Source organism: Scyliorhinus torazame, chromosome 2, assembly GCF_047496885.1.
Source record: "Scyliorhinus torazame isolate Kashiwa2021f chromosome 2, sScyTor2.1, whole genome shotgun sequence".
In the NCBI taxonomy this organism is placed as follows: Eukaryota; Metazoa; Chordata; class Chondrichthyes; order Carcharhiniformes; family Scyliorhinidae; genus Scyliorhinus; species Scyliorhinus torazame.
In genome coordinates, this window is record NC_092708.1 from 1,131,854 (window position 1) to 1,158,550 (window position 26,697).

A 26,697-nucleotide genomic window follows, 5' to 3' on the forward strand; every position below is an offset into this window, starting at 1 on the left:
GAGGGATAAATTTCTGATTTTTTTTTTTAAACAGGTTAAAGGGATAAGGGGGACAGGTGGGGAGGTGGGTTTGAGACCAGGAAGAGATCAGCAATGATCTGATTGAACGGCGGAGCAGGGTCGAAGGGCTGAATTGCCGACGTCTGCTCCTTGTTCCCATGGATTCAGGAATATTGTTTCCTCTGGCTTGGGGACCGGGTTTGGGGAGGGGGGAGGGGGGTGTTCACAGTCTCAGGATACAGGGTCGGCCATTTAGGACTCCGATGAGGAGAAATTTCTTCACTAAGAGGGTGGTGAACCAGTGGAATTCTCTCCCACAGGGACTGTGGAGGCCAAGTCACTGCAGTGGCACCACGGCTGGATCTGTTGTTAAGCAGCGAGGGACAAAGAGCACTAGAGCGATAGTTATAGGGGACTCAATGTTTGTAAGGAACATCCCAGAGGGCTTCTTGATGCAATATGTAGATAGTCCAACTAGGGAAGGGGCCGTACTGGACCTGGTATTGGGGAATGAGCCCCACCAGGTGGTCGACATTTCAGTTGGGGAGCAGTTCGGGAACAGTGACCATAATTCAGTAAGCATTAAGGTGCTGATGGATAAAGATAAATGTTGTCCTCGGGTGAAGGTGCTAGATTGGGGGAAGGCTAATTACAGCATTATTAGGCAGGAACTGAAGAATGTAGATTGGGGGCAAATGTTTTAGGACAAATCAGCATGTCACATGTGGGAGGCCCAATGGAAGAAGTTGGAAGAGTGAGTAAGCCGGGTGGGAGGGGTCTTTGATTATGCTGCCCGCTTTCCCCAGGCAGCGGGAGGTGTAGATGGAGTCAATGGATGGGAGGCAGGTTCGTGAGATGGACTGGGCTGTGTTCACGCCTCTCTGAAGTTTCTTGCGGTCCTGGGCCGAGCAGTTGCCATACCAGGCTGTGATGCAGCCCGATAGGATGCTTTCTATGGTGCATCTGTGAAAGTTGGTAAGAGTCAATGTGGACATGCCAAATTTCCTGAGGAAGTATAGGTGCTATTGTGCTTTCTTGGTCATAGCGTCGACGTGGGTGGACCAGGACAGATTTTTGGAGATGTGCACCCCGAGGAATTTGAAACTGCTAACCATCTCCACCTCGGCCCCGTTGATGCTGACAGGGGTGTGTACAGTACTTTGCTTCCTGAAGTCAATGACCAGATCTTTATTTTTGCTGACATTGAGGGAGAGATTGTTGTCGCTACACCACTCCACTAGGTTCTCTATCTCCCTAATGTATTCTGACTTATCGTTGTTCAAGATCGGACCCACTACGGTCGTGTTATCAGCAAACTTGTAGATGGAGTTGGAGCCACATTTTGCCACGCAGTCGTGTGTGTACAGGGAGTAGAGTAGGGAGTGAAGTTTGGCCAAAGGGTCTCGTCTCTTTGCTGTATTAATCTGAATCTGTGATGTGTCTTGGGGAAATTGTTGGAATCTATTATGAAGGAGCTTACAGCAGGGCACTTCGAGAATTTCAATGCAATCAGTTGGAACCAACATGGTTTTGTGAAAGGGAAATCATGTTTGACTATTGGAATTCTTTGAGGAAGTAACAAATATCCTCGCCAACACTAAGGACATTCAAATGGTCATTGGATAGACATATGGACAATAAGGAAATAGTGTAGATGGGCTTTAGAGTGGTTTCAGAGGGCTGAAGAGCCTGTACTGCGCTGTAATGTTCTATGAATAAAGTGGAGCTTGTGGATGTGCTGTGTTTAATTTCCAGAAAGCATTTGACAAAATGCCACATCAAAGAGCTCATGATGGAGGGAGTAACATATTAGCATGGGTAGAGGATTAGTTAGCTAACCAGAAACAATGACATAAATGGGTCATTTCCAAGTTGGCAAGATGTGACGAGTGGAGTGGTACAGGGATCAGTGCTGGAGTCTCAACTTTTTCTTTATAGGGCATCACGGTGGCCCAGTGGTTAGCACTGCTGCCTCACTGCACCGAGATCCCAGGCTCGATCCCGGCTCTGGGTCACTGTCCGTGTGGAGTTTGCACATTCTCTCTGTGTTTGCGTGGGTTTCACCCCCACAACCCAAAGTTGTGCAGGGTAGGTGGATTGGCCACGCTAAATTGCCCCTTAATTGGAAAAAATGAATTGGGTACTCTAAATTTTAAAATAAACTTTTTTTTAAAACTGTTTCTTGATTCATTAATGGGATATAGACATCACTGGTGAGCCAGGGTTTATAGTGTATCCCTAACTGCCCTCCGTTTCAGAGGGCATTTGCGAGTCAGTCACTTGCTGTGCGCCGGAGTCACATGTAGGCCAGACCAGGTAAGGACAGCAGATTTCCTTACCCAAAGAACATTAGCGAACCAGATGGGTTTTTATGACAATCGATATGAGGAGTGTGAGTTGATTCATTTTGGCAGGAAGAATGGGGAGAGGCAGTGTAAACTGAAGGAGAAACTGAAGGAGATACAGGAACAAAGGGACCTCGGTGTCTTTGTACATGAGTCACTGAAGATGACTGGGTATGTTGAGAGCGCAGTTAATAAAGCATATGGCATCCTAGGTTACGTGAATAGAGGCATTGAGTGCAAGAGTGGGCGACAAGGAGGCACAGTGGTTAGCACTGCTTCCTCACAGCTCCAGGGACCCGGGTTCAATTCCAACCTCGGGTGACTGTCTGTGTGGGGCTTGCACGTTCTCCCCGTGGCTGCGTGGGATTTCTCCGGGTGCTCTGGTTTCCCCCCACAGTCTAAATGCATGTTAGGTAGATCGGCCATGATAAATTGCCGCTTAGTGTCTAAAGATGTGCTGATTAGATAGGATTACGGGGATAGGGCGGGCAAGTGGGCCTCGGTAGTAGGGTACTCTTAAGAGCGTAAATGCAGATTTGATGGGCTGAATGGCTTTCTGCACTGTAGGAATTCTAAGAGTAAGGCCATGTTGAATTTGTATAAGACATTAGTTAGGCTTCATCTGTAGACTGTGTCCAGTTCTGGACGCCACACTTGAGGAAGGATGTGAAGGCACTGAGAGAGTGCAGAGGAGATTCACAAACATTATTCCAGGTATAAACAACTGTAGCACTGAGGATGGATAGGAGAGGTTCAGTCGGTCTTCTTTGGGGAAAAGAAGGCTGGAAGAAGACATGTAATGGACCCGGGTTCAATTCCAACCTCGGGCGACTGTGTGGGGCTTGCACGTTCTCCCCGTGTCTGCGTGGGTTTCCTCCGGGTGCTCCGGTTTCCTCCCACAGTCCAAAGATGTGCAGGTTAGATGGATTGGCCATGATAAATTGCCCTTGGTGTCCAAAATTGCCCTTGGTGTTGGGTGGAGGTGTTGAGTTTGGGTAGGGTGCTCTTTCCAAGAGCCGGTGCAGACTCTGGGCCGAATGGCCTCCTTCTGCACTGTAAATTCAATGATAATCTATGATTAATCTAGGACAAAGGTTCGGCACAACATCGTGGGCCGAAGGGCCTGTACTGTGCTGTATTTTCTATGTTCTATGTTCTTACAACACCAGGTTAAAGCCCAACAGGTTTGTTTCAAATCACTAACTTTAGGAGCACTGCTCCTTCCTCAGGTGAATGAAGAGGTATGTTCCAGAAACACATATAGACAAAGTCAAAGATGCAAGACAATGCTTTGAATGCGAGCATTTGCAGGTTAATTAAGTCTTTACAGATCCAGAGATAGGGGTAACCCCAAGTTAAAGAGGTGTGAATTATCTCAAGCCAGGACAGTTGGTAGGATTTCGCAAGCCCAGGCCAGATGGTGGTGGGTGAATGTAATGCAACATGAATCCAAGGTCCCAGTTGAGGCCGTACTCGTGTGTGCGGAACCTGGCTATAAGTTTCTGCTTGGCGATTCTGCGCTGTCGCACGTCCTGAAGGCTGTCTTGGAGAACACTTACCCGGAGATCAGAGGCTGAATGCCTTTGACTGCTGAAGTGTTCCCCGACTGGAAGGGAACATTCCTGCCTGGCGTTTGTCACGCGATATCCGTTCATCCGTTGTCGAAGCATCTGCGTGGTCTCGCCAATGTACCACGCTTCGGGACATCCTTTCCTGCAGCGTATGAGTAGAGAATAACAAAGAACAAAGAAATGTACAGCACAGGAACAGGCCCTTCGGCCCTCCAAGCCCGTGCCGACCATACTGCCCGACTAAACTACAATCTTCTACACTTCCTGGGTCCGTATCCTTCTATTCCCATCCTATTCATATATTTGTCAAGATGCCCCTTAAATGTCCCTATCGTCCCTGCTTCCACTACCTCCTCCGGTAGTGAGTTCCAGGCACCCACTACCCTCTGCGTAAAAAACTTGCCTCGTACATCTACTCTAAACTTTGCCCCTCTCACCTTAAACCTATGCCCCCTAGTAATTGACCCCTCTACCCTGGGGAAAAGCCTCTGACTATCCACTCTGTCTATGCCCCTCATAATTTTGTATACCTCTATCAGGTCGCCCCTCAACCTCCTTCGTTCCAGTGAGAACAAACCGAGTTTATTCAATCGCTCCTCATAGCTTATGCCCTCCATACCAGGCAACATTCTGGTAAATCTCTTCTGCACCCTCTCTAAAGCCTCCACATCCTTCTGGTAGTGTGGCGACCAGAATTGAACACTATACTCCAAGTGTGGCCTAACTAAGGTTCTATACAGCTGCAACATGACTTGCCAATTCTTATACTCAATGCCCCGGCCAATGAAGGCAAGCATGCCGTATGCCTTCTTGACTACCTTCTCCACCTGTGTAGCCCCTTTCAGTGATCTGTGGACCTGAACTCCTAGATCTCTTTGACTTTCAATACTCTTGAGGGTTCTACCATTCACTGTATATTCCCTACCTGCATTAGCCCTTCCAAAATGCATTACCTCCCATTTGTCCAGGTTAAACTCCATCTGCCATCTCTCCGCCCAAGTCTCCAGACAATCTAAATCCTGCTGTATCCTTAGACAGTCCTCATCGCTATCCGCAATTCCACCAACCTTTGTGTCGTCTGCAAACTTACTAATCAGACCAGTTACATTTTCCTCCAAATCATTTATATATACTACAAAGAGCAAAGGTCCCAGCACTGATCCCTGTGGAACACCACTGGTCACAGCCCTCCAATTAGAAAAGCATCCCTCCATTGCTACCCTCTGCCTTCTATGGCCTAGCCAGTTCTGTATCCACCTTGCCAGTTCACCCCTGATCCCGTGTGACTTCACCTTTTGTACTAGTCTACCATGAGGGACCTTGTCAAAGGCCTTACTGAAGTCCATATAGACAACATCTACTGCCCTACCTGCATCAATCATCTTAGTGACCTCCTCGAAAAACTCTATCAAGTTAGTGAGACACGACCTCCCCTTCACAAAACCGTGCTGCCTCTCACTAATACATTAGTGAGAGGCGAATGTTGGCCGATTCGCACGACTATGTACCAGGTACCTGGTGGGTGGTTTTCTCACGTGTAATGGTGGTATCCATGTCGATGATCTGGCACGTCTTGCAGAGATTGCCATGGCAGGGTTGTGTGGTGTCGTGGTCGCTGTTCTGAAGGCTGGGTAGCTTGCTGCAAACAATGGTTTGTTTGAGATTGTTTGAAGGCAAGTAGTGGGGGTGTGGGGATGACCTTGGCAAGATGTTCATCTTCATCGATGACGTGTTGAAGGCTGCAAAGAAGATGTCGTAGTTTCTCTGCTCCGGGGAAGTACTGGACAATGAAGGGTATTCTGTCGGTTGTGTCCCGTGTTTGTCTCCTGAGGAGGTCGGTAGGTTTTTTGCTGTGGCGCGTTGGAACTGTTGATCGATGAGCCAAACGCCAATTCCCGTACCGGCTTCCCCGAACAAGCGCCGGAATGTGGCGACATGGGGCTTTTCACAGTAACTTCATTGAAGCCTGATTGTGACGAGCAATATTATTATTATTAAATAGCCTTACATTAACAATGCAATGAAATTACCATGAGAATCCCCGAGTCGCCACACTCCGGCGCCTGTTCGGGTACACTGAGGGAGAATTCAGAATGTCCAAATTTCCTAACACCGCGTCTTTCGGGACTTGCGGGAGGAAACCGGAGCACCCGGAGGAAACCCACGCAGACACGGGGAGAACGTGCAGACTCCGCACAGACAGTCGCCCAAGCCGGGAATCGAACCCGGGACCCTCGAGCTGTGAAACAACAGTGCTAACCACTGTGCTACCATGGCACACCAATCCAAAATAGTGGGCAAAGGAGTGAAAGTGATGAGGAAAAAATGTTTTCACCCAGAGGGTGTCTGGAGTCTAGAACAAACTTCCTGAGAGGGGGGTGCGTGCAGGCAGGTTTGATCGAGGTAAATCTGAAAAGTCTGATATTGTCAGTGATAATGGGGACATTACTTTGCCTCAGTGTTTACAATAGAAAAGGAGGGTAACTTGCCGGGTGTCCCAGAACAATTAATATCGATGGAGGACAGGGACTTAATACAATTAACGTTAATATAGCATCAGTAACTAGGAAATTAATGGAACTAAAGAGTGACAAATCCCCACGACCGGACGGTTTGTATCCGAGGGGTTAAAAGAAGTCGGGGAGCACATTGCCGGAACTATAATCTTCCCGAGTTCCCTCGATTCAGGAGTAATCCCGCTGGATTAGAAAATTGCATAAGTCATTCCACTCTTTAAGACTGGTGAAAGGGGAAACCAGGGAATTACAGGCCAGTTAGTTTAACATCTGTGGTGGGGAAATTGCTGGAGTCTATAATCCGGGATAGGCTAACTGAACACCTCGAAACGTTGGTCGATCAGGGATGCCAGCGTGGATTTGTGAAGGAAAGGTAATGCCTGACTCACCTGTGACTATCTCATTGAATTTTTTGAAGAGGTGACTAAGGCAATGGACAGGGGAATGTCTGGATGTTATCTATCTGGAATTCCTGATAAAGTCCCACAGGAGAGGCTGTTAACTAAGGTGGAAGTCCACGGAGTTCAGGGTAAATTATTGACCTGGTTCGGAAATTGGTTGAGTGACAGGTGACAGAGTGGGGATAATAGGTAATTACTGTAATTGGCAGGAGGTGACGAGTGGGGTACCGCAGGGATCTGTGTTGGGGCCTCCATTGTTCACACGATTCATGAACGACTTGAGTGGTGACATCGGAAATCATGTATCCCAATTTGATGATTCAAAGTTAGGTGGCATTGTCGACAGTCTGGATGATAGCAGAAAATTGCATATTGACAGACTAGGCGAATGGGCAAAATTGTGATAGATAACAATCTAAGTAAGGTGTGAGGTTATCCATTTTGGACCAAAAAAGGATAGAAACATAAAAAATAGAAGCAGAAGAAGTCCATTCGGCCCTTCGAGCCTGCTCTGCCATTCATTATGATCATGGCTGATCATCAAGTTCAATACCCTGATCCCGCCTTCCCCCCCAGATCCCTCGATCCCTTTATCCCCCAGAGCTGTATCTAATTACCTCTTGAAATTACGCAACGTTTTGGCCTCAACTACTTTCTGTGGGAGTGAATTCCAGATTCACCGCTCTCTGGTGAAGAAGTTTCTCCTCACCTCAGTCCTAAACGTTTACCCCTAATCCTCAAATTATGACCCCTAGTTCTGGACTCCCCCGCCATCGGGAACATTTTTAAAAATAAATGTTTCTTATTGGGTTTTTGAACAAAGTATATTTACCGTTACGTACACAAAATAGAATATATATATATATACATAGAAGAGAAGGGAGCACGCACAAAAAACAAAGCAAACAACAACAACAACAAAAAAAGTTAGAATAAAATAACTGGTAGGGTATCATGTGCTAGCTCAAGAACAGCAGCTCTGTACAATTGGCAGTATTGTTTTTAGCACATAAGTAGGCATCTGTTTGTGGGGGGGGGGGGGGGAGAACTGGGGGGATTACATATACATTTGGGCACCGGGAAAACAATTACAGAGGGCAATACGCGAATGGATCTGGTGTTGGTGTTGTCACTTCTCCTGGACGATTTTCGCTGCCGTTGTCGTCTCGCGATCACGTCTGCTTCAGCCGTTCATCCCGTCTTTCGCCCGGATTTTCCTTTGTTGCTCTCTTTGGTTGTTTCTAAATATGGCGGTCAACATGGTCGCCTTCCTTAATTCTAATTACGTTTGCTTTAGAGTCAGCAGGTATCTTTCGATACCGCCACAAGGTTCAACCCCGAATACTGATCAAAGAGTCGGTACACCAGTTAGTTCAAAGTCAATACTATTTATTTACACACACAGCAATATGTACTCATGCACGAAATACTACAGACTAAACTATCACTACTGCTACAGCCTATACTTAGCTTCGAGCGCCCACTCAGTCAGAGGAACAATGGCCGTTGTTCGGTTCTGAGGCTGCTGGGGTCGAAGTGGTACAGGGGAACAGCTAAGGTCGTCCGTCTGGTAGCGAGCGTTGACCTTCTTATACCCAAAAGGGGCTTCGCGCGCTTTTGGGTGGGCCTTGAACTTGGCCCCATCAATTGGGACATTTCTTGATCATTCACATTGATCCTGACCAATAAAGGGGTGGGTGCCCTGATGGCTGGGCGTGTCCTAGGTGGCCGTTGGCCTGGCTTTGTTTTCTGCTTTCGGTTTGGGGAACTGGCGCCGCGAGGTCTGGGCCCAGATCGGTTACTTAAGTATCTTCCTTTGTTCCTGGAGATGGGCCATCCTTATGCTAATGGGCCTACAGTTTCAGTCTTGGCTGGGAGCTGTTTCTCCAATATGCAGACAGTCTCTGTGCCTGCCTGCTTTCTTAACATTGTCCATTTTTCCCTGCAATCTTTGCAAATGTCCATTTTGTATTCTGGAAGTGCCCATCCCAGATGGCTACACTTTGTCCTCTGCTCCTGTAGATGCCAAGTTTGTAATCGTTTCCCGTACCCTCCTTCCGGCTGTCATTCCCTGTCTCCTCTATTGTTCCCTGTCTCCTCCGCCCCCCCCCCGCCCCCCTCTCCTGTGGTTCACCTTTCTTTTCTCTTAGGTTTGGCTGCTATCCCCCCGCCCTCCCCAGTCTATCTCTCCCTCCCCCGCCTCGCTTACTTTCTCCTAATTCTTGGCTACCTGGTTATTCCGCTTGTCCGTTGGCCATAAACAGGTCCCGGAACAATTGGGTGAATGGCTCCCACGTTCTGTGGAAGCCGTCGTCTGACACCCGGATGGTGAATTTGATTTTCTCCATTTGGAGAGATTCCGAGAGGTCGGCCAGCCAGTCCGCAGCTTTGGGTGGTGCTGCTGACCGCCAGCCAGTCCGCAGCTTTGGGTGGTGCTGCTGACCGCCAGCCAGTCTGCAGCTTTGGGTGGTGCTGCTGACCGCCAGCCAGTCTGCAGCTTTGGGTGGTGCTGCTGACCGCCAGCCAGTCCGCAGCTTTGGGTGGTGCTGCTGACCGCCAGCCAGTCTGCAGCTTTGGGCGGTGCTGCTGACCGCCAGCCAGTCTGCAGCTTTGGGCGGTGCTGCTGACCGCCAGCCAGTCTGCAGCTTTGGGTGGTGCTGCTGACCGCCAGCCAGTCTGCAGCTTTGGGCGGTGCTGCTGACCGCCAGCCAGTCTGCAGCTTTGGGGGGTGCTGCTGACCGCCAGCCAGTCTGCAGCTTTGGGTGCTGCTGACCGCCAGCCAGTCTGCAGCTTTGGGTGGTGCTGCTGACCGCCAGCCAGTCTGCAGCTTTGGGGGGTGCTGCTGACCGCCAGCTGAACAGGATTCTACGGCGGGCGATCAGGGAGGCAAAGGCAAGGGCGTCCACCCTCCTCCCCAGTAATAGATCTGGCTGGTCTGAAACCCCGAAGACCGCCACTTTCAGGCATGGCTCCAGCCTCGCCCCCACCACCTTGGACATCGCCTCGAAGAAGGCTGTCCAGTACCCCGCAAGTCTGGGGCAAGACCAGAACATGTGGGCGTGGTTGGCCAGGCCTCCTCCATCCTCCACCTCCGGGAAGAACCTACTCATACGGGTTCTTGTTCAGTGGGCTCTATATACCATGTTTAGTTGCGTCAGGCTGAGCCTTGCGCAGGTGGAGGTGGAGTTGACCCTATGCAGTGCTTCGCTCCAGAGTCCCCACCCTATCTCAATCCCCAGGTCTTCCTCCCATTTCTTTCTTCTTGTGTCCAGTACGGTGTCGGTCCTTTCTACCAGTCGGTCATACATGTCGCTACAGTTCCCTTTATCTAGGATGCTTGAGTCCAGTAACTCTCTCAATAATGTCTGTCGTGGCAGTTGTGGGTAAGTCCTTGTCTCCTTTCGTAGGTAGTTTTTGAGTTGCAGGTACCTTAGCTCGTTCCCCCTGGCTAGCTTGAATTTCTCCGTCAGTTCGCCCAGTGTTGCGACCCTGCCGTCCGTGTATAGGTCCCTGACTGTCAGTGTCCCTCCGTCCTGTCTCCACTTTTTAAAGGTGGCGTCAGTCAGTGCTGGTGTGAACCTACGGTTGTTGCAGGTTAGTTTGTCCAGTGCTTTGAAAAGGGCCTTGGGGAATGTAGATCGGGATGGATCTAAGTAGGAAGAGGTACCTGGGCAGTACGTTCATTTTGATTGTCTGGACTCCCACCGCGAGGGAGAGTGGGAGTGTGATCCATCTTTGCAGGTCCTTTTTTACTTCCTCTGTCAGACTGGTGAGGTTCCATTTGTGGATCCCTTTCCAGTCGTGGGCTATTTGGATCCCCAGGTAGTGGAATTTGTGTCGGGCTTGTTTAAGCGGCAGTCCCGTTAGGGCTGCCCCACCTACTTGTGGGTGTACCGGGAAGATCTCGCTTTTGCTCACGTTGAGTCTGTAGCCCGAGAAGGCGCCAAACTCTTTCAGGAGCGCGATGATTCCGTCCGTGCTGCTCTGTGGATCCGAAATGTAGAGGAGCAGGTCATCTGCATAGAGTCTCTGCCGTCCCTTCGGATCCCCCTCCAGCATTTTGCCGCTCTGAGCGCGATTGCTAGTGGTTCGATCACTAGAGCGAACAGCAGCGGGGACAGTGGGCATCCTTGTCTGGTGCCCCTGTGCAGATGGAACTATCGGGAGTTGGTGTTGTTGGGTCTGTACGCTCGCCGTGGGAGCGTTGAATAGGAGCTTTACCCAGGAGATGAACCCTGTTCCAAGTCCAAACCGCTCCAGTACGTCCGGTGCTAGCTTTCCTGCCAGTGCGGTGTCCCCCCTCTCGAGAGTTTCTGTCTCGCTTCTCCCTCGCCCGACCTCTACGGTTTTCTGTCCGCTCTTACCCCATCCTACCCTGCACTCCTCTCTCTCCCAAAGGAAGAAGGAAGCCCACTAGCTGCTCCGTCGACCACTGGGCCAGCAGGATCGAACCCTGACCTTCCGCCATCTTCCCCTGTGTCACCGGCTCCACACCAGCTTTCAACAATTGTTCCCTCCTTTAGAACATAGAACATAGAACAATACAGCGCAGTACAGGCCCTTCGGCCCACGATGTTGCACCGAAACAAAAGCCATCTAACCTACACTATGCCATTATCATCCATATGTTTATCCAATAAACTTTTAAATGCCCTCAATGTTGGCGAGTTCACTACTGTAGCAGGTAGGGCATTCCACGGCCTCACTACTCTTTGCATAAAGAACCTACCTCTGACCTCTGTCCTATATCTATTACCCCTCAGTTTAAAGTTATGTCCCCTCGTGCCAGCCATTTCCATCCGCGGGAGAAGGCTCTCACTGTCCACCCTATCCAACCCCCTGATCATTTTGTATGCCTCTAATAAGTCTCCTCTTAACCTTCTTCTCTCCAACGAAAACAACCTCAAGTCCATCAGCCTTTCCTCATAAGATTTTCCCTCCATACCAGGCAACATCCTGGTAAATCTCCTCTGCACCCGCTCCAAAGCCTCCACGTCCTTCCTATAATGCGGTGACCAGAACTGTACACAATACTCCAAATGCGGCCGTACCAGAGTTCTGTACAGCTGCAACATGACCTCCTGACTCCGGAACTCAATCCCTCTACCAATAAAGGCCAACACTCCATAGGCCTTCTTCACCACCCTATCAACCTGGGTGGCAACTTTCAGGGATCTATGTACATGGACACCTAGATCCCTCTGCTCATCCACACTTTCAAGTACTTTACCATTAGCCAAATATTCCACATTCCTGTTATTCCTTCCAAAGTGAATCACCTCACACTTCTCTACATTAAACTCCATTTGCCACCTCTCAGCCCAGCTCTGCAGCTTATCTATATCCCTCTGTAACCTGCTACATCCTTCCACACTATCGACAACACCACCGACTTTAGTATCGTCTGCAAATTTACTCACCCACCCTTCTGCGCCTTCCTCTAGGTCATTGATAAAAATGACAAACAGCAACGGCCCCAGAACAGATCCTTGTGGTACTCCACTTGTGACTGAACTCCATTCTGAACATTTCCCATCAACTACCACCCTATGTCTTCTTTCAGCTAGCCAATTTCTGATCCACATCTCTAAATCACCCTCAATCCCCAGCCTCCGTATTTTCTGCAATAGCCTACCGTGGGGAACCTTATCAAACGCTTTGCTGAAATCCATATACACCACATCAACTGCTCTACCCTCGTCTACCTGTTCAGTCACCTTCTCAAAGAACTCAATAAGGTTTGTGAGGCATGACCTACCCTTCACAAAGCCATGCTGACTATCCCTGATCATATTATTCCTATCTAGATGATTATAAATCTTGTCTCTTATAATCCCCTCCAAGACTTTACCCACTACAGACGTGAGGCTCACCGGTCTATAGTTGCCGGGGTTGTCTCTGCTCCCCTTTTTGAACAAAGGGACCACATTTGCTATCCTCCAGTCCTCTGGCACTATTCCTGTAGCCAATGATGACATAAAAATCAAAGCCAATGGTCCAGCAATCTCTTCCCTGGCCTCCCAGAGAATCCTAGGATAAATCCCATCAGGTCCCGGGGACTTATCTATTTTCAGCCTGTCCAGAATTGCCAACACCTCTTCCCTACGTACCTCAATGCTATCTAATCTATTTACGAGTGTGGCAGCGCTGGACACAGTCCGCAGCTGCCACACCGGGATCCCAACCGCGGTCAGGAACACGGCCCATTGGGAGTGGAGCATTGTGGGAGGGCTTTCCGATGACAGGCCAAAATTCCAGCCACTGTCTGGTATATCCCACTGCCTTTCACACCGAGATCAATCTCCATCCCTAGCCTGTGCCAGGATCATGATGTGGGTGGGGTGGGGTCTAGAAATGTGGCCTTCGTGCTGCTGGCATAAAGAAGGGTTTCAACTAGGTTAAGCCTCACATTTGACAGCATTTCAAAAATTCTTCAAAAATAATTTAGTTCCGAATGTAATGTTTACTCCAAATTGCTTTATTTTATTGAAACAGAAACGAGAAAAGAAGGAGGCTTTGCTGCTTTTCTACAATCGCACAGCGGAGGCCAAAGTCCGATCAATAATGTGAGTAAGGTGGGGTCCGCCCCGTAATCAACTCCCCTTCCCCGTGTAGGAGCGGTTTCAAGACGTGTGTATTGAGTCAGCTTCCACGTGGGGTTATTCCCTGTGGCTCAACTCAGCACAGAGAGGAAAAGACACAATGACAATCTGGACAAGGTGGCTATTTAATCAAGCTTGTTACGTGTACACGGAGAACAGACCTGATATCTGCCAAGATCTGTTCTGCTGAACAAGGACCAGAACGTAGTACTTGTACAGTAATCAGTAGCCCACCCCAGTTGGATGCGATCCAATCCGTGAAGCTGCTACATTTAAACTTATCCAATAGAATTGCAGACAATGTTTAAACTTCACCCAATAGAATTGCAAGCAGCGGATGATTGATCCTCATCCTGACAGCTGTGCTTACCAGTAATTTGCTGGGCATTTATTGTCTGTGAGAAGTACAAAGACAAGATATCAGAAGTGACGTCCTTTTGGTCAACTTAGCTATCCAAAATCCCATTTGATTACTTATTACTGCTGTGTCCTAAAAATACAAGTTTAATGGTTAATAATAATTACTCAGTACGCTCCCTATAATTCATCTCGATCCTTAATAAAGTAACTTATGTAAAACTACTCTAGTGACATGCTAATTATTCAGTTTTAAGAGGTATCGCTCAACCCCCCTCCCTGGGCTCTGCCCCGTATACCCCTCCCCTCCCCGGGCTCTGCCCCGTATACCCCTCCCCTCCCTGGGCTCTGCCCCGTATACCCCTCCCCTCCCCGGGCTCTGCCCCGTATACCCCTCCCCTCCCTGGGCTCTGCCCCGTATACCCCTCCCCTCCCTGGGCTCTGTCCCGTATACCCCTCCCCTCCCCGGGCTCTGCCCCGTATACCCCTCCCCTCCCTGGGCTCTGCCCCGTATACCCCTCCCCTCCCTGGGCTCTGCCCCGTATACCCCTCCCCTCCCCGGGCTCTGCCCCGTATACCCCTCCCCTCCCTGGGCTCTGCCCCGTATACCCCTCCCCTCCCCGGGTTCCATCCTGTACCCGCCCAGCCCTGAGCAGGTGGGATTTACTCGATTTCCTGTTTTACAGAGAGTATGTGAGTGACCTGCTGGAGAGTGGCCGGGACAAGTTCCTGGTGTTCGGGCATCATCGGCTGGTTCTGGACGCATTGTGTGCAACTCTGGGAGACAAGGTAAGATAACAGTTGTTTGAGTGACAATAATGGGCTCGCCAGGGGCGTCTGTCTGGAGAGGTTCTGGATTTAGTTCAAATTTGGGGCAAGATGCAACTCACAGAAAAATGAGTTCATTTCTTGAGGAATAGAATTAAAAAGCAGAGCAGACCTTGCGAAACTGACATCCCAGAATGATCACAGCACAGCACGAGGTGTTGTGGGCCAGGAGCATCATTGTATGAGCCACAATCATTAACCTCATGGTCTGGCACATCCCCCCCCCCACTCTACCAATACCATCCAACCAACGACGATCCGGGAGGGGGGCTTCACCAAATCCCCAGAAGGAGACCGGGCTCACGGGTCGCTCCTCCGAAGACCGAAATCGGGGGAACCACCACGCGCAATCATTGCAAAACTTTGCAGGTGTCAAGACCAGGAGCGGATTCTGAACTGGGCAAGGAACACCCGGTTGTGTAAGTGGGAAGGACTCGCCATCCGGATTTATCCGCACATTGGGGCCGACCTGGCCAAGTGCCGGGAAGAGCATAACGGGGTCAAAGCTGCACTCAGCAACAAGGTGTGTTTCAGAATGCTTTACCCAGCCAGACCTTGGGTCATATACAAGGACAGCATCACTGTTTTAATTTGCCAAAAGAAGCAACTGATTTTGTGCAGAAGAGTGGACTTGGGAAGATATAATTTGAAAGGCACAAAACATTGTACCTCTAAATGGTGGAGGGCCTTATTGTTGTACACTGCAGAAGGAAACGTTTGCTCTCCAGGATTCCCATGCCTCTTGTCCCTCTAAGGTTTAATTTGAAATGAAAATCGCTTATTGTCACAAGTAGGCTTCAAATGAAGTTACTGTGAAAAGCCCCTAGTCGCCACATTCCAGCGCCTGTTGGGGAGGCTGTTACGGGAATCGAACCGTGCTGCTGGCCTGCCTTGGTCTGCTTTCAAAGCCAGCGATTTAGCCCTGTGCTAAACAGCCTCAGATGTTGGGCCTGATGTCCTGCCTGATCGTGTTGTTGAAATTCACTCACCCATATCAGTTTCCAACCCTGCGACCCAAAGCCTCCCGGTGGGTGGGCAACCGGACCCGCGTCACTCTGCGATGGTGGAGTGGGAAAACGTCACTGGCACAGTCGCTGCGGACTTGTGCACGGGACTGGAGAAGCACCGGGGGGGGGGGGGGGGAGCCAACAAAGCGAGGAGGGAACTGGCATTCCCCCATGGGCACCAGAGTCACCACCTCTGCTAATCCCAGACGTAGCAACGCTAAAGAGAGAGGGCAAAAGGCTAGGGTTGGAGGGGGGGTGGTCGGGGAGGGTCGGGACCATAGGGCTCCATTTCCAAGGATGGGCCACCACACCAGCGGATAAGCTGGTGAACGGAATAAAGTGTGGGGGGGGGGGTGCGTTAGCAGATCTCCCGAGAGGAAGGGGGCACCTTGGGAGGGGGGGGGGCGATGGGGGAAAGGGGAGATCGCACGGTGGGGGGGAGGTTTAGAATGCTGGTCATGCGTGGGAGGGGGGGGGGGGCTGACGGTGGACATTTCGGATGGCCCAGGAACAAAGGCGAACCCGGGTATACAGGGGCTTGTCCGTGGGGCAGACATGGCTGACCCCATGGTGGGGAGAAAGAAACTACCGTCTGGATGGTCACCTGAAATTTGCGAGGACTCAACAGCCCAGTGAGAAGTTCCAGATCTTTGTCCATCCAAAAAGCGTGACGGTCAATGTTATATTCCTCCAGGAGACGCACCTCAGGGTGAAGGACCAAATGAGAATAAGGAGAAGTTGGGTGGGACAGGCATATCCAGGGGTGATTTGACAGGAGGGGGAGGGTGGGGTGCCATACTATTCAATAAAAGGATAGTCATCACAGCGCCGAACATCGGCCCGGGGGGTTGGAACATAACAGTTAGTGGGATCCTAGAAGGGGTCCCGGTGGTATTCGTAAATGTGGACGCCCCATAATGGGACCATTGTCAGAAAGGCCATGGCAGAAATCCCCAATTGTACTCGTACTAACTGATCATGGGGGAAACTTTAACTGCGTTCTGGACCCAAAGGTCCAGCCCCAGATCAGGAGGGGCTACATCAGGAATGGGGAAACAATTGACCATCTTCATGGAACAGATTTGGGGGGGGTGGGGGGGGTGGATCTGTTCTTTGTTCTGGTTGCATATAATAATAATCTTTATTGTCACAACTGGGCAGCACGGTAGCACAACGGTTAGCACAATTGCTACACAGCTCCACAGTGCTGGATATTTGGGGGCTCTGGAGGAGGAGTTCTCCCGTGTCCGTGAATCGTTCTCGGATAGGCTTCTTTTTGGTGGGGAAAGTCGGTGCTTCCAGGGGTAGTAGGGGGAGTATTCTCCATAATATTAATCTCGGACCACGCACGAGGTTAGAGAGAGGCTGGGCCCAGTGCGCCTCCCCCCCACCCCCCGCCTTGCCGAAGAGGCTTTTTGCAAAAGGATGACACGAGCCATTGACAGACATGGGCGGTACGGTAGCACAGTGGTTAGCACTGTTATTTCACAGCACCAGGGTCCCAGGTTCGATTCCCGGCTTGCGTCACTGCCTGTGTGGAGTCTGCACGTTCTCCCCATATCTGCGTGGGTTCCCTCCGGGTGATCCGGTTTCCTCCCACAAGTCCCAAAAGACGTGCTGTTAGGTGAATTGGACATTCTGAATTCTCTGTGTACCCGAACAGGCGCCGGAATGTGGAGACTAGGGTATTTTCACAATAACTTCATTGCAGTGTTCATAGAATTTACAGTGCAGAAGGAGGCCATTCAGCCCATCCAGTCTGCACCAACCCTTCCAGAGAGCACCCTACTGAAGCCCACGTACCTACCCTATCCCCGTAACCCCCACTTAACATTTTTTTTCGACACTAAGGGCAATTTAGCATGGCCAATCCACCTAACCCGCACATCTTTGGACTGTGGGAGGAAACCGGAGCACCCGGAGGAAACCCACGCAGACACTGGGAGAACGTGCAGACTCCGCACAGACAGTGACCCAAGCCGGGAATCGAACCTGGGACCTTGTCGCTGTGAAGCAACTGTGCTAACCACTATGCTACCGTGCTGCCCACTTGTGACAATAAAGATTATTATTATATGCAACCAGAACAAAGAACAGTACAATATATGGAAGGTAAGAGAGAGGCAAAAATAGACATTGGTCCACTGGAAAATGTGGCTGGAGAATAATAGGAAACGAAGAAATGGCAGAGGAACTGAATAGTTACTTTGCATCAGTCTTCACGGTGGAAGACAACAGTGGGATGCCAGAGCTCCAGAACAACCAGGGGGCAGAGGTGAGTGCAGTGACCATTAGCACAGTGGGCTAAACAGCTGCCTTGTAATGCAGAACAGTGCCAGCAGTGCGGGTTCAATTCCCATACCAGCCTCCCCGAACAGGCGCCGGAATGTGGCGACTAGGGGCTTTTCACAGTAACTTCATTTTGAAGCCTACTTGTGACAATAAGCGATTTTCATTTCATTTTCACAAGTAGGCTTACATTAACACTGCAATGAAGTTACTGTGAAAATCCCCTAGTCGCCACATTCCGGCGCCTGTTCGGGTACACAGAGGGATAATTCAGAATGTCTAATCCACCTAACAGCACGTCTTTCGGGACTTGTGGGAGGAAACCGGAGTACCCGGAGGAAACCCACGCAGACACGGGGAGAACGTGCAGACTCCACACAGACAGTGACCCAAGCCAGGAATCGAACCTGGGGCCCTGGCGCTGCGAAGCAACAGTGCTAGCCACTGTGCTGCCGTGCTTCCCACCCGTTGTGGGGGTGAAACCCACGTAGACACTGGGAGAATGTGCAAACTCCACACACACACAGGAGAATTGAACCCGGGTCCTCAGCACCATAGGCAGCAGTGCTAACCACTGTGCCACCATGCTTTATCATTGATTTAGTAATAAAGGAGCAACATGAAATAAAGCATGGTTATCGCAAACTTCTAACTTTCCTGGTTAGACCCCACCTTGAGTATTGTGTCCAGTTGTGGGATCTGCACTCCAGACACAGTTAGCTGAATGTCTACCTTCTGTGATGTGAGATTTTGTGAACCTAAACTTGAATGATCTGATTGGGTTTTTGTCCACAGGGAGTTGCATTTATTCGTATTGATGGCTCCACTTCCTCCTCTGATCGTCAGTCTTTGTGTGACCGTTTCCAGTTTTCTGAAACGCGCTGTGTCGCAGTGTTGTCCATCACTGCTGCCAACATGGGCTTGACCCTCTCCACCGCTGATCTCGTGGTTATGGCTGAGCTATTCTGGAACCCTGGTGTAAGTGAGAATCCTGTTTAATGAAGAGAATTTAAACCATTTTGCAATGTTTCACTCAAATAGTTGCCTTTTACATTTGTACTTTATGAATGTTTATTTTGACTACAGTGAAGGATATTAATGGGAAAGAGACTATAATCAAGTCTGGTGCAAAATGAGCTACATTGAAATAAAGGAATAGAACATATAGAACATAGAACAATACAGCGCAGTACAGGCCCTTCGGCCCACGATGTTGCACCGAAACAAAAGCCATCTAACCTACACTATGCCATTATCATCCATATGTTTATCCAATAAACTTTTAAATGCCCTCAATGTTGGCGAGTTCACTACTGTAGCAGGTAGGGCATTCCACGGCCTCACTACTCTTTGCGTAAAGAACCTACCTCTGACCTCTGTCCTATATCTATTACCCCTCAGTTTAAAGTTATGTCCCCTCGTGCCAGCCATATCCATCCGCGGGAGAAGGCTCTCACTGTCCACCCTATCCAACCCCCTGATCATTTTGTATGCCTCTATTAAGTCTCCTCTTAACCTTCTTCTCTCCAACGAAAACAACCTCAAGTCCGTCAGCCTTTCCTCATAAGATTTTCCCTCCATACCAGGCAACATCCTGGTAAATCTCCTCTGCACCCGCTCCAAAGCCTCCACATCCTTCCTATAATGCGGTGACCAGAACTGTACGCAATACTCCAAATGCGGCCGGACCAGAGTTCTGTACAGCTGCAACATGACCTCCCGACTCCGGAACTCAATCCCTCTACCAATAAAGGCCAACACTCCATAGGCCTTCTTCACAACCCTATCAACCTGGGTGGCAACTTTCAGGGATCTATGTACATGGACACCTAGATCCCTCTGCTCAGCCACACTTTCAAGAACTTTACCATTAGCCAAATATTCCGCATTCCTGTTATTCCTTCCAAAGTGAATCACCTCACACTTCTCTACATTAAACTCCATTTGCCACCTCTCAGCCCAGCTCTGCAGCTTATCTATATCCCTCTGTAACCTGCTACATCCTTCCACACTATCGACAACACCACCGACTTTAGTATCGTCTGCAAATTTACTCACCCACCCTTCTGCGCCTTCCTCTAGGTCATTGATAAAAATGACAAACAGCAATGGCCCCAGAACAGATCCTTGTGGTACTCCACTTGTGACTGTACTCCATTCTGAACATTTCCCATCAACCACCACCCTCTGTCTTCTTTCAGCTAGCCAATTTCTGATCCACATCTCTAAATCACCCTCAATCCCCAGCCTCCGTATTTTTTGCAATAGCCTACCGTGGGGAACCTTATCAAACGCTTTGCTGAAATCCATATACACCACATCAACTGCTCTACCCTCGTCTACCTGTTCAGTCACCTTCTCAAAGAACTCAATAAGGTTTGTGAGGCATGACCTACCCTTCACAAAGCCATGCTGACTATCCCTGATCATATTATTCCTATCTAGATGATTATAAATCTTGTCCCTTATAATCCCCTCCAAGACTTTACCCACTACAGACGTGAGGCTCACCGGCCTATAGTTGCCGGGGTTGTCTCTGCTCCCCTTTTTGAACAAAGGGACCACATTTGCTGTCCTCCAGTCCTCTGGCACTATTCCTGTAGCCAATGATGACATAAAAATCAAAGCCAAAGGTCCAGCAATCTCTTCCCTGGCCTCCCATAGAATCCTAGGATAAATCCCATCAGGTCCCGGGGACTTATCTATTTTCAGCCTGTCCAGAATTGCCAACACCTCTTCCCTACGTACCTCAATGCCATCTATTCTATTAGCCTGGGGCTCAGCATTCTCCTCCACAACATTATCTTTTTCCTGAGTGAATACTGACGAAAAATATTCATTTAGTATCTCGCCTATCTCTTCAGACTCCACACACAATTTCCCATCCCTGTCCTTGACTGGTCCTACTCTTTCCCTAGTCATTCGCTTATTCCTGACATACCTATAGAAAGCTTTTGGGTTTTCCTTGATCCTTCCTGCCAAATACTTCTCATGTCCCCTCCTTGCTCGTCTTAGCTCTCTCTTTAGATCCTTCCTCGCTACCTTGTAACTATCCATCGCCCCAACCGAAACTTCACACTTCATCTTCACATAGGCCTTCTTCTTCCTCTTAACAAGAGATTCCACTTCCCTGGTAAACCACGGTTCCCTCGCTCGACGCCTTCCTCCCTGTCTGACCGGTACATACTTATCAAGAACACGCAGTAGCTGATCCTTGAACAAGCCCCACTTATCCAGTGTGCCCAACACTTGCAGCCTACTTCTCCACCTTATCCCCCCCAAGTCACGTCTAATGGCATCATAATTGCCCTTCCCCCAGCTATAACTCTTGCCCTGCGGTGTATACTTATCCCTTTCCATCATTAACGTAAACGTCACCGAATTGTGGTCACTGTCCCCAAAGTGCTCTCCTACCTCCAAATCCAACACCTGGCCTGGTTCATTACCCAAAACCAAATCCAACGTGGCCTCGCCTCTTGTTGGCCTGTCAAGATATTGTTTCAGGAAACCCTCCTGCACACACTGTACAAAAAACGACCCATCTATTGTACTCGAACTATATATTTTCCAATCAATATTTGGAAAGTTAAAGTCTCCCATAATAACTACCCTGTTACTTTCGCTCATATCCAGAATCATCTTCGCCATCCTTTCCTCTACATCCCTAGAACTATTAGGAGGCCTATAAAAAACTCCCAACAGGATGACCTCTCCTTTCCTGTTTCTAACTTCAGCCAATACTACCTCGGCAGAAGAGTCCCCATCTAGCTCCTCTCCGCCACCGTAATACTGCTCTTGACTAGCAGCGCCACACCTCCCCCTCTTTTGCCTCCTTCTCTGAGCTTACTAAAACACCTAAACCCCGGAACCTGCAACATCCATTCCTGTCCCTGCTCTATCCATGTCTCCGAAATGGCCACAACATCGAAGTCCCAGGTACCAACCCACGCTGCCAGTTCCCCTACCTTGTTTCGTATACTCCTGGCATTGAAGTAGACACACTTCAAACCACCTACCTGAACGCTGGCCCCCTCCTGCGACGTCAAATCTGTGCTCCTGACCTCTATACTCTCATTCTCCCTTACCCTAAAACTACAATCCAGGTTCCCATGCCCCTGCTGCATTAGTTTAAACCCCCCCAAAGAGCACTAACAAATCTCCCCCCCAGGATATTTGTGCCCCTCAGGTTCAGATGTAGACCATCCTGTCTGTAGAGGTCCCACCTTCCCCAGAAAGAGCCCCAGTTATCCAAAAATCTGAAACCCTCCCGCCTGCACCATCCCTGTAGCCACGTGTTTAAATGCTCTCTCTCCCTATTCCTCATCTCACTATCACGTGGCACGGGCAACAACCCAGAGATAACAACTCTGTTTGTTCTAGTTCTGAGCTTCCATCCTAGCTCCCTGAAAGCCTGCCTGACATCCTTGTCCCCTTTCCTACCTATGTCGTTGGTGCCAATGTGGACCACGACTTGGGGCTGCTCCCCCTCCCCCCTAAGGACCCGGAAAACACGATCCGAGACATCACGTACCCTTGCACCTGGGAGGCAACATACCAAACGTGAGTCTCTCACGCTCCCACAAAATCTCCTATCTGTGCCCCTGACTATAGAGTCCCCAATTACTAATGCTCTGCTCCTCTCCCCCCTTCCCTTCTGAGCAACAGGGACAGACTCCGTGCCAGAGGCCCGTACCCCATGGCTTACCCCTGGTAAGTCGTCCCCCCCACAAGTATCCAAAGCGGTATACTTGTTTCTCAGGGGAACGACCGCAGGGGATCCCTGCACTGACTGTTTTTTCCCAGTCCCTCTTACAGTTACCCACCTATCTCCAATCTTTGGTGTAACTAATTCCCTGAAGCTGCTATCTATGACCCCCTCTGCCTCCCGAATGATCCGAAGTTCTTCCAACTCCAGCTCCAGTTCCCTAACTCGGTCTTGGAGGAGCTGGAGATGGCAGCACTTCCTGCAGGTAAAATCAGCAGGGACACTAACTGCATCCCTCACCTCAAACATCCTGCAGGAGGAACATTGCACTCCCTTCCCTGCCATTCCTCTAACTTTCTACCAAGATCTGGCTAACAACTAAATTACATTTTTATAAAAAATAATAATAATATAATAAAAATATGGTACTTCCCTCAGACCAATGGGTTTTATTATTAGGTTAGAGGAGGAGGGCGGGTGGGAGACACTACACGTGTAGTGTCTCGGGTTTCCTCTCCACCAGAATTTATTGGTGAGGGTCTTCCCAGACGTCCGCGGGTCGACTTCCTGATCCCGCCTAAAAAACTAATTTAAAAAAAAAAAGAAAAATTCTCAGCTCCTGCTGAAACTGACTCACCAGCTGTTCTCCCGCCGAAATCGACTGGCCTGCCCCTGCAAAGAGAAGTGCTTTTAAAGGTTGACTTACCTCCCAGCAACCTCCTTCCGCAATGCTCCCGCTGAAACTGACTAACCAGCTGCTCTCACGCCGCCGAAATCGACTGGCCTGCCCCTGCAAAGAGAAGTGCTTTTAAAGGTTGACTTACCTCCCAGCAACCTCCTTCCGCAATGCTCCCGCTGAAATTGACTAACCAGCTGCTCTCACGCCGCCGAAATCGACTGGCCTGCCCCTGCAAAGAAAAGTGCTTTTAAAGGTTGACTTACCTCCCAGCAACCTCCTTCCGCAATGCTCCCGCTGAAATTGACTAACCAGCTGCTCTCACGCCGCCGAAATCGACTCATGTTTAGTATACCAGCCTTTCTGCATCAAATATACCAGGAGAATCAGCCGGAATTATTTCCTCCAGTCTCTGGAGTGGGATTTAAACCCAGAACCTCCTGATGGACATGGACAGCATGTAGGATGAGAGCGAAACCAGAAGACCGTAAGACATAGGAGCAGAATTAGGCCACTCGGCCCATCGAGTCTGCTCCGCCATTCAATCATGGCTGATATTTTTCTCATCCTCGTTCTCCTGCCTTCTCCCCATAACCCCTGATCCCCTTATTAATCAAGAACCTATCTATCTCTGTCTTAAAGACACTCAGTGATTTGGCCCCCACAGCCTTCTGCGGCAAAGAGTTCCACAGATTCACCACCCTCTGGCTGAAGAAATTTCTCCTCATCTGTTTTAAAGGATCGTCCCTTTAGTCTGAGATGGTGCCCTCTGCTTCGAGTTTTTCCTACAAGTTGAAACGTCCTCTCCGTGTCCACTCTATCCAGGCCTCGCAGTATCCTGTAAGTTTCAATAAGATCCCCCCTCATCCTTATAAACTCCAATGAGTACAGACCCAGAGTCCTCAAACATTCCTCATACAACAAGCTGTTACTTCCAGGGTGAATGGCTGTGTGTAATGGAGCATTGTCTGTTCGACACTGCTGGATGTGCTGGGAAGCTGTTTGCTTTTAGACATGGTGTTCAGAGCTGCTGCCTTCTCCCACGTGTCACTTTTTTCTTTCCTCAGATCCTCTTTCAGGCTGAAGATAGAGTTCATCGCATCGGCCAGACAAACTGTGTGGATATTCATTACTTGGTGGCCAGAGGCACTGCGGATGATTATCTCTGGTGAGTGGAGTGGGCAGCACACTGTCTGTGTGACGCAGAGACAGCAAGAGAACATGGGAACTAGGAGCAGGAGTCGGCTATCTGGCCCCTCGAGCCTGCTCCACCATTCAATGAGATCATGGCTGATCTTTTGTGGACTCAGCTCCAGTTACCCGCCCACTCACCATAACCCTTAATCCCTTTACTGTTCAAAAATCTTAATCTTCCTTTTTATTATTGTCACAAGTAGGCTTACATTAACACTACAATGAAGTTACTGTGAAAAACCCTAGTCGCCACATTCCGGCGCCTGTTCGGGTACACAGAGGGAGAATTCAGAATGTCCAATTCACCTAACAGCACCTATGGGCTGGAGCACCCAGAGGAAACCCACGCAGACACGGGAGAACAGATAGTGGCCCAAGCGGGAATCGCACCTGGGTCCCTTGCGCTGTGAAGCAACAGTGCTAACCACTGTCCTACAGTGCCGTCCATACTTTCAACTTTGCCTTAAAAATATTCAACGAGGTCGCCTCAACTGCTTCACTGAGGGAATTTCACAGATTCTCAACCCTTTGGGTGAAGAAATTCCTCCGAAACTCAGTCCTAAATCTACTTCCCCTTATTTTGAGGCTATGCCCCCTAGTTCTGCTTTCACCCGCCAGTGGAAACAACCTCCCTGCTTCTATCCTATCAATTCCCTTCATATTTGTATATGTTTCCATAAAATCCCCCCTCATTCTTCTAAATTCCAATGAGTATAGTCCCAGTCTACTCAATCTCTCCTCATAAGCCAATCCTCTCAACTCCGGAATCAACCGAGTGAATCTCCTCTGCATCCCCTCCAGCGCCAGTACGTCCTTTCTCAAGTAAGGAGACCAAAACTGTACACTACTCCAGGTATGGCCTCACTAACATCTTATACAGCTGCAACATAACCTCCCTAGTCTTAAACTCCATCCCTCTAGCAATGTAGGACAAAATTTAATTTGCCTTAATCACCTGTTCCACCTGTAAACCACCTTTTTGTGATTCATGCGCTAGCACACCCAGGTCTCTCTGCACAGCAGCATGCTGCAATTTTTTACCATTTAAGTAATAGACCATTTTGCTGTTATTCCTACCAAAATGGATGACCTCACATTTGCCAACATTGAACTCCATCTGTCAGACCCTTGCCTACTACTTAAACTATCAAAATCCCTCTGCATATTTTCAGTGTCCTCTGCACACTTTGCTCTACAACTCATCTTAGTGTCATCTGCGAACTTTGAAATATTACACTTGGTCCCCAACTCCAGATCATCTATGTAAATTGTAAACAATTGCAGACCCAACACTGATCCCTGAGGGACCCCACTAGCCACTGATCGCCAACCAGGAAAACACACAATTATCCCCACTCTTTGCTTTCTGTTAGTTAACCAATCCTCTATCCATGTTAATACATTACCCGTAATGACGTGCACCTTTATCTTATACAGCAGTCTTTGTCCACCGCGCTCGTAATGTCCTCATTGAATTCCAGTAAATTAGGAACCTTCCTGGCCACGTTAACTCACTTCATCCTCCCCTTCAACCCAAACTGGCTTTGTCCAGCTTCTCATCAAATTGCTCTTTACGTTTCCTGACACTTGATGGAAAAGTGACCTCTTGGACCTGAGCACAAACCCTCTGGGTTCCGTCTCCCAGTCAGCGGCAATCACAGAATGGTTACTGGAAAGTTTAAAGCTATTTGGTCCATTGTTTCTGTGTTGGATCTCCACCAGAGCAGCTCGCTGAGCACATTCTCAGGCAGTGCATTCCCGATGCAACCACTCGCTGTGTGTTTCTCCTCGTGTCACCATTGCTGCTTTTAGCTTCAATCTGTCATCTCTGGTTCTAGATTATTCCACCAGTTGGAACAGATTTTCTGTCCAGATCCCTCATGATCTTTGTCCAAACGCCTCAATGTTCTTCAAGAAGAACAGGCCAGATTCTTCAATCGATCCACCTGACACGAGTTCCTCAACTCTTGAAAAATATTTGTGCAAAGTTTTTTCTGCACCCTCTGAAATGCCTTCGCACAAAGAACACCCAGAATTGGCCCCTCTACTTTCCTCATCCCTGAGCTTTGTTCCAGACATTTTTCAGATCCACCCAAATGGTTCCAGGTTCAATTACTTTTTTATATTTTTATAAATGTTTTTTATTGGATTTTTGCACAGAGTATATTTTGCCATTATGTACACAGGATATGATATTTCTATATAT

At 49.1% G+C, this 26,697-nt stretch overlaps 1 protein-coding gene across 5 annotated transcripts in view; it reads left to right on the forward strand.

Annotated features, from left to right (window-relative positions):
• smarcal1 (SWI/SNF related, matrix associated, actin dependent regulator of chromatin, subfamily a-like 1) overlaps positions 1 to 26,697 on the forward strand; it is a 186,148-nt gene that overhangs the window by 148,535 nt on the left and 10,916 nt on the right. For all 5 annotated transcript variants that reach the window (XM_072468333.1, XM_072468351.1, XM_072468343.1 and 2 more), the window contains 4 exons: positions 13,329 to 13,399; positions 14,479 to 14,581; positions 18,712 to 18,894; positions 24,365 to 24,465. In XM_072468333.1, coding sequence (XP_072324434.1) covers positions 13,329 to 13,399; positions 14,479 to 14,581; positions 18,712 to 18,894; positions 24,365 to 24,465 — 458 coding nt within the window. The remainder of the gene's footprint in view (positions 1 to 13,328; positions 13,400 to 14,478; positions 14,582 to 18,711; positions 18,895 to 24,364; positions 24,466 to 26,697) is intronic.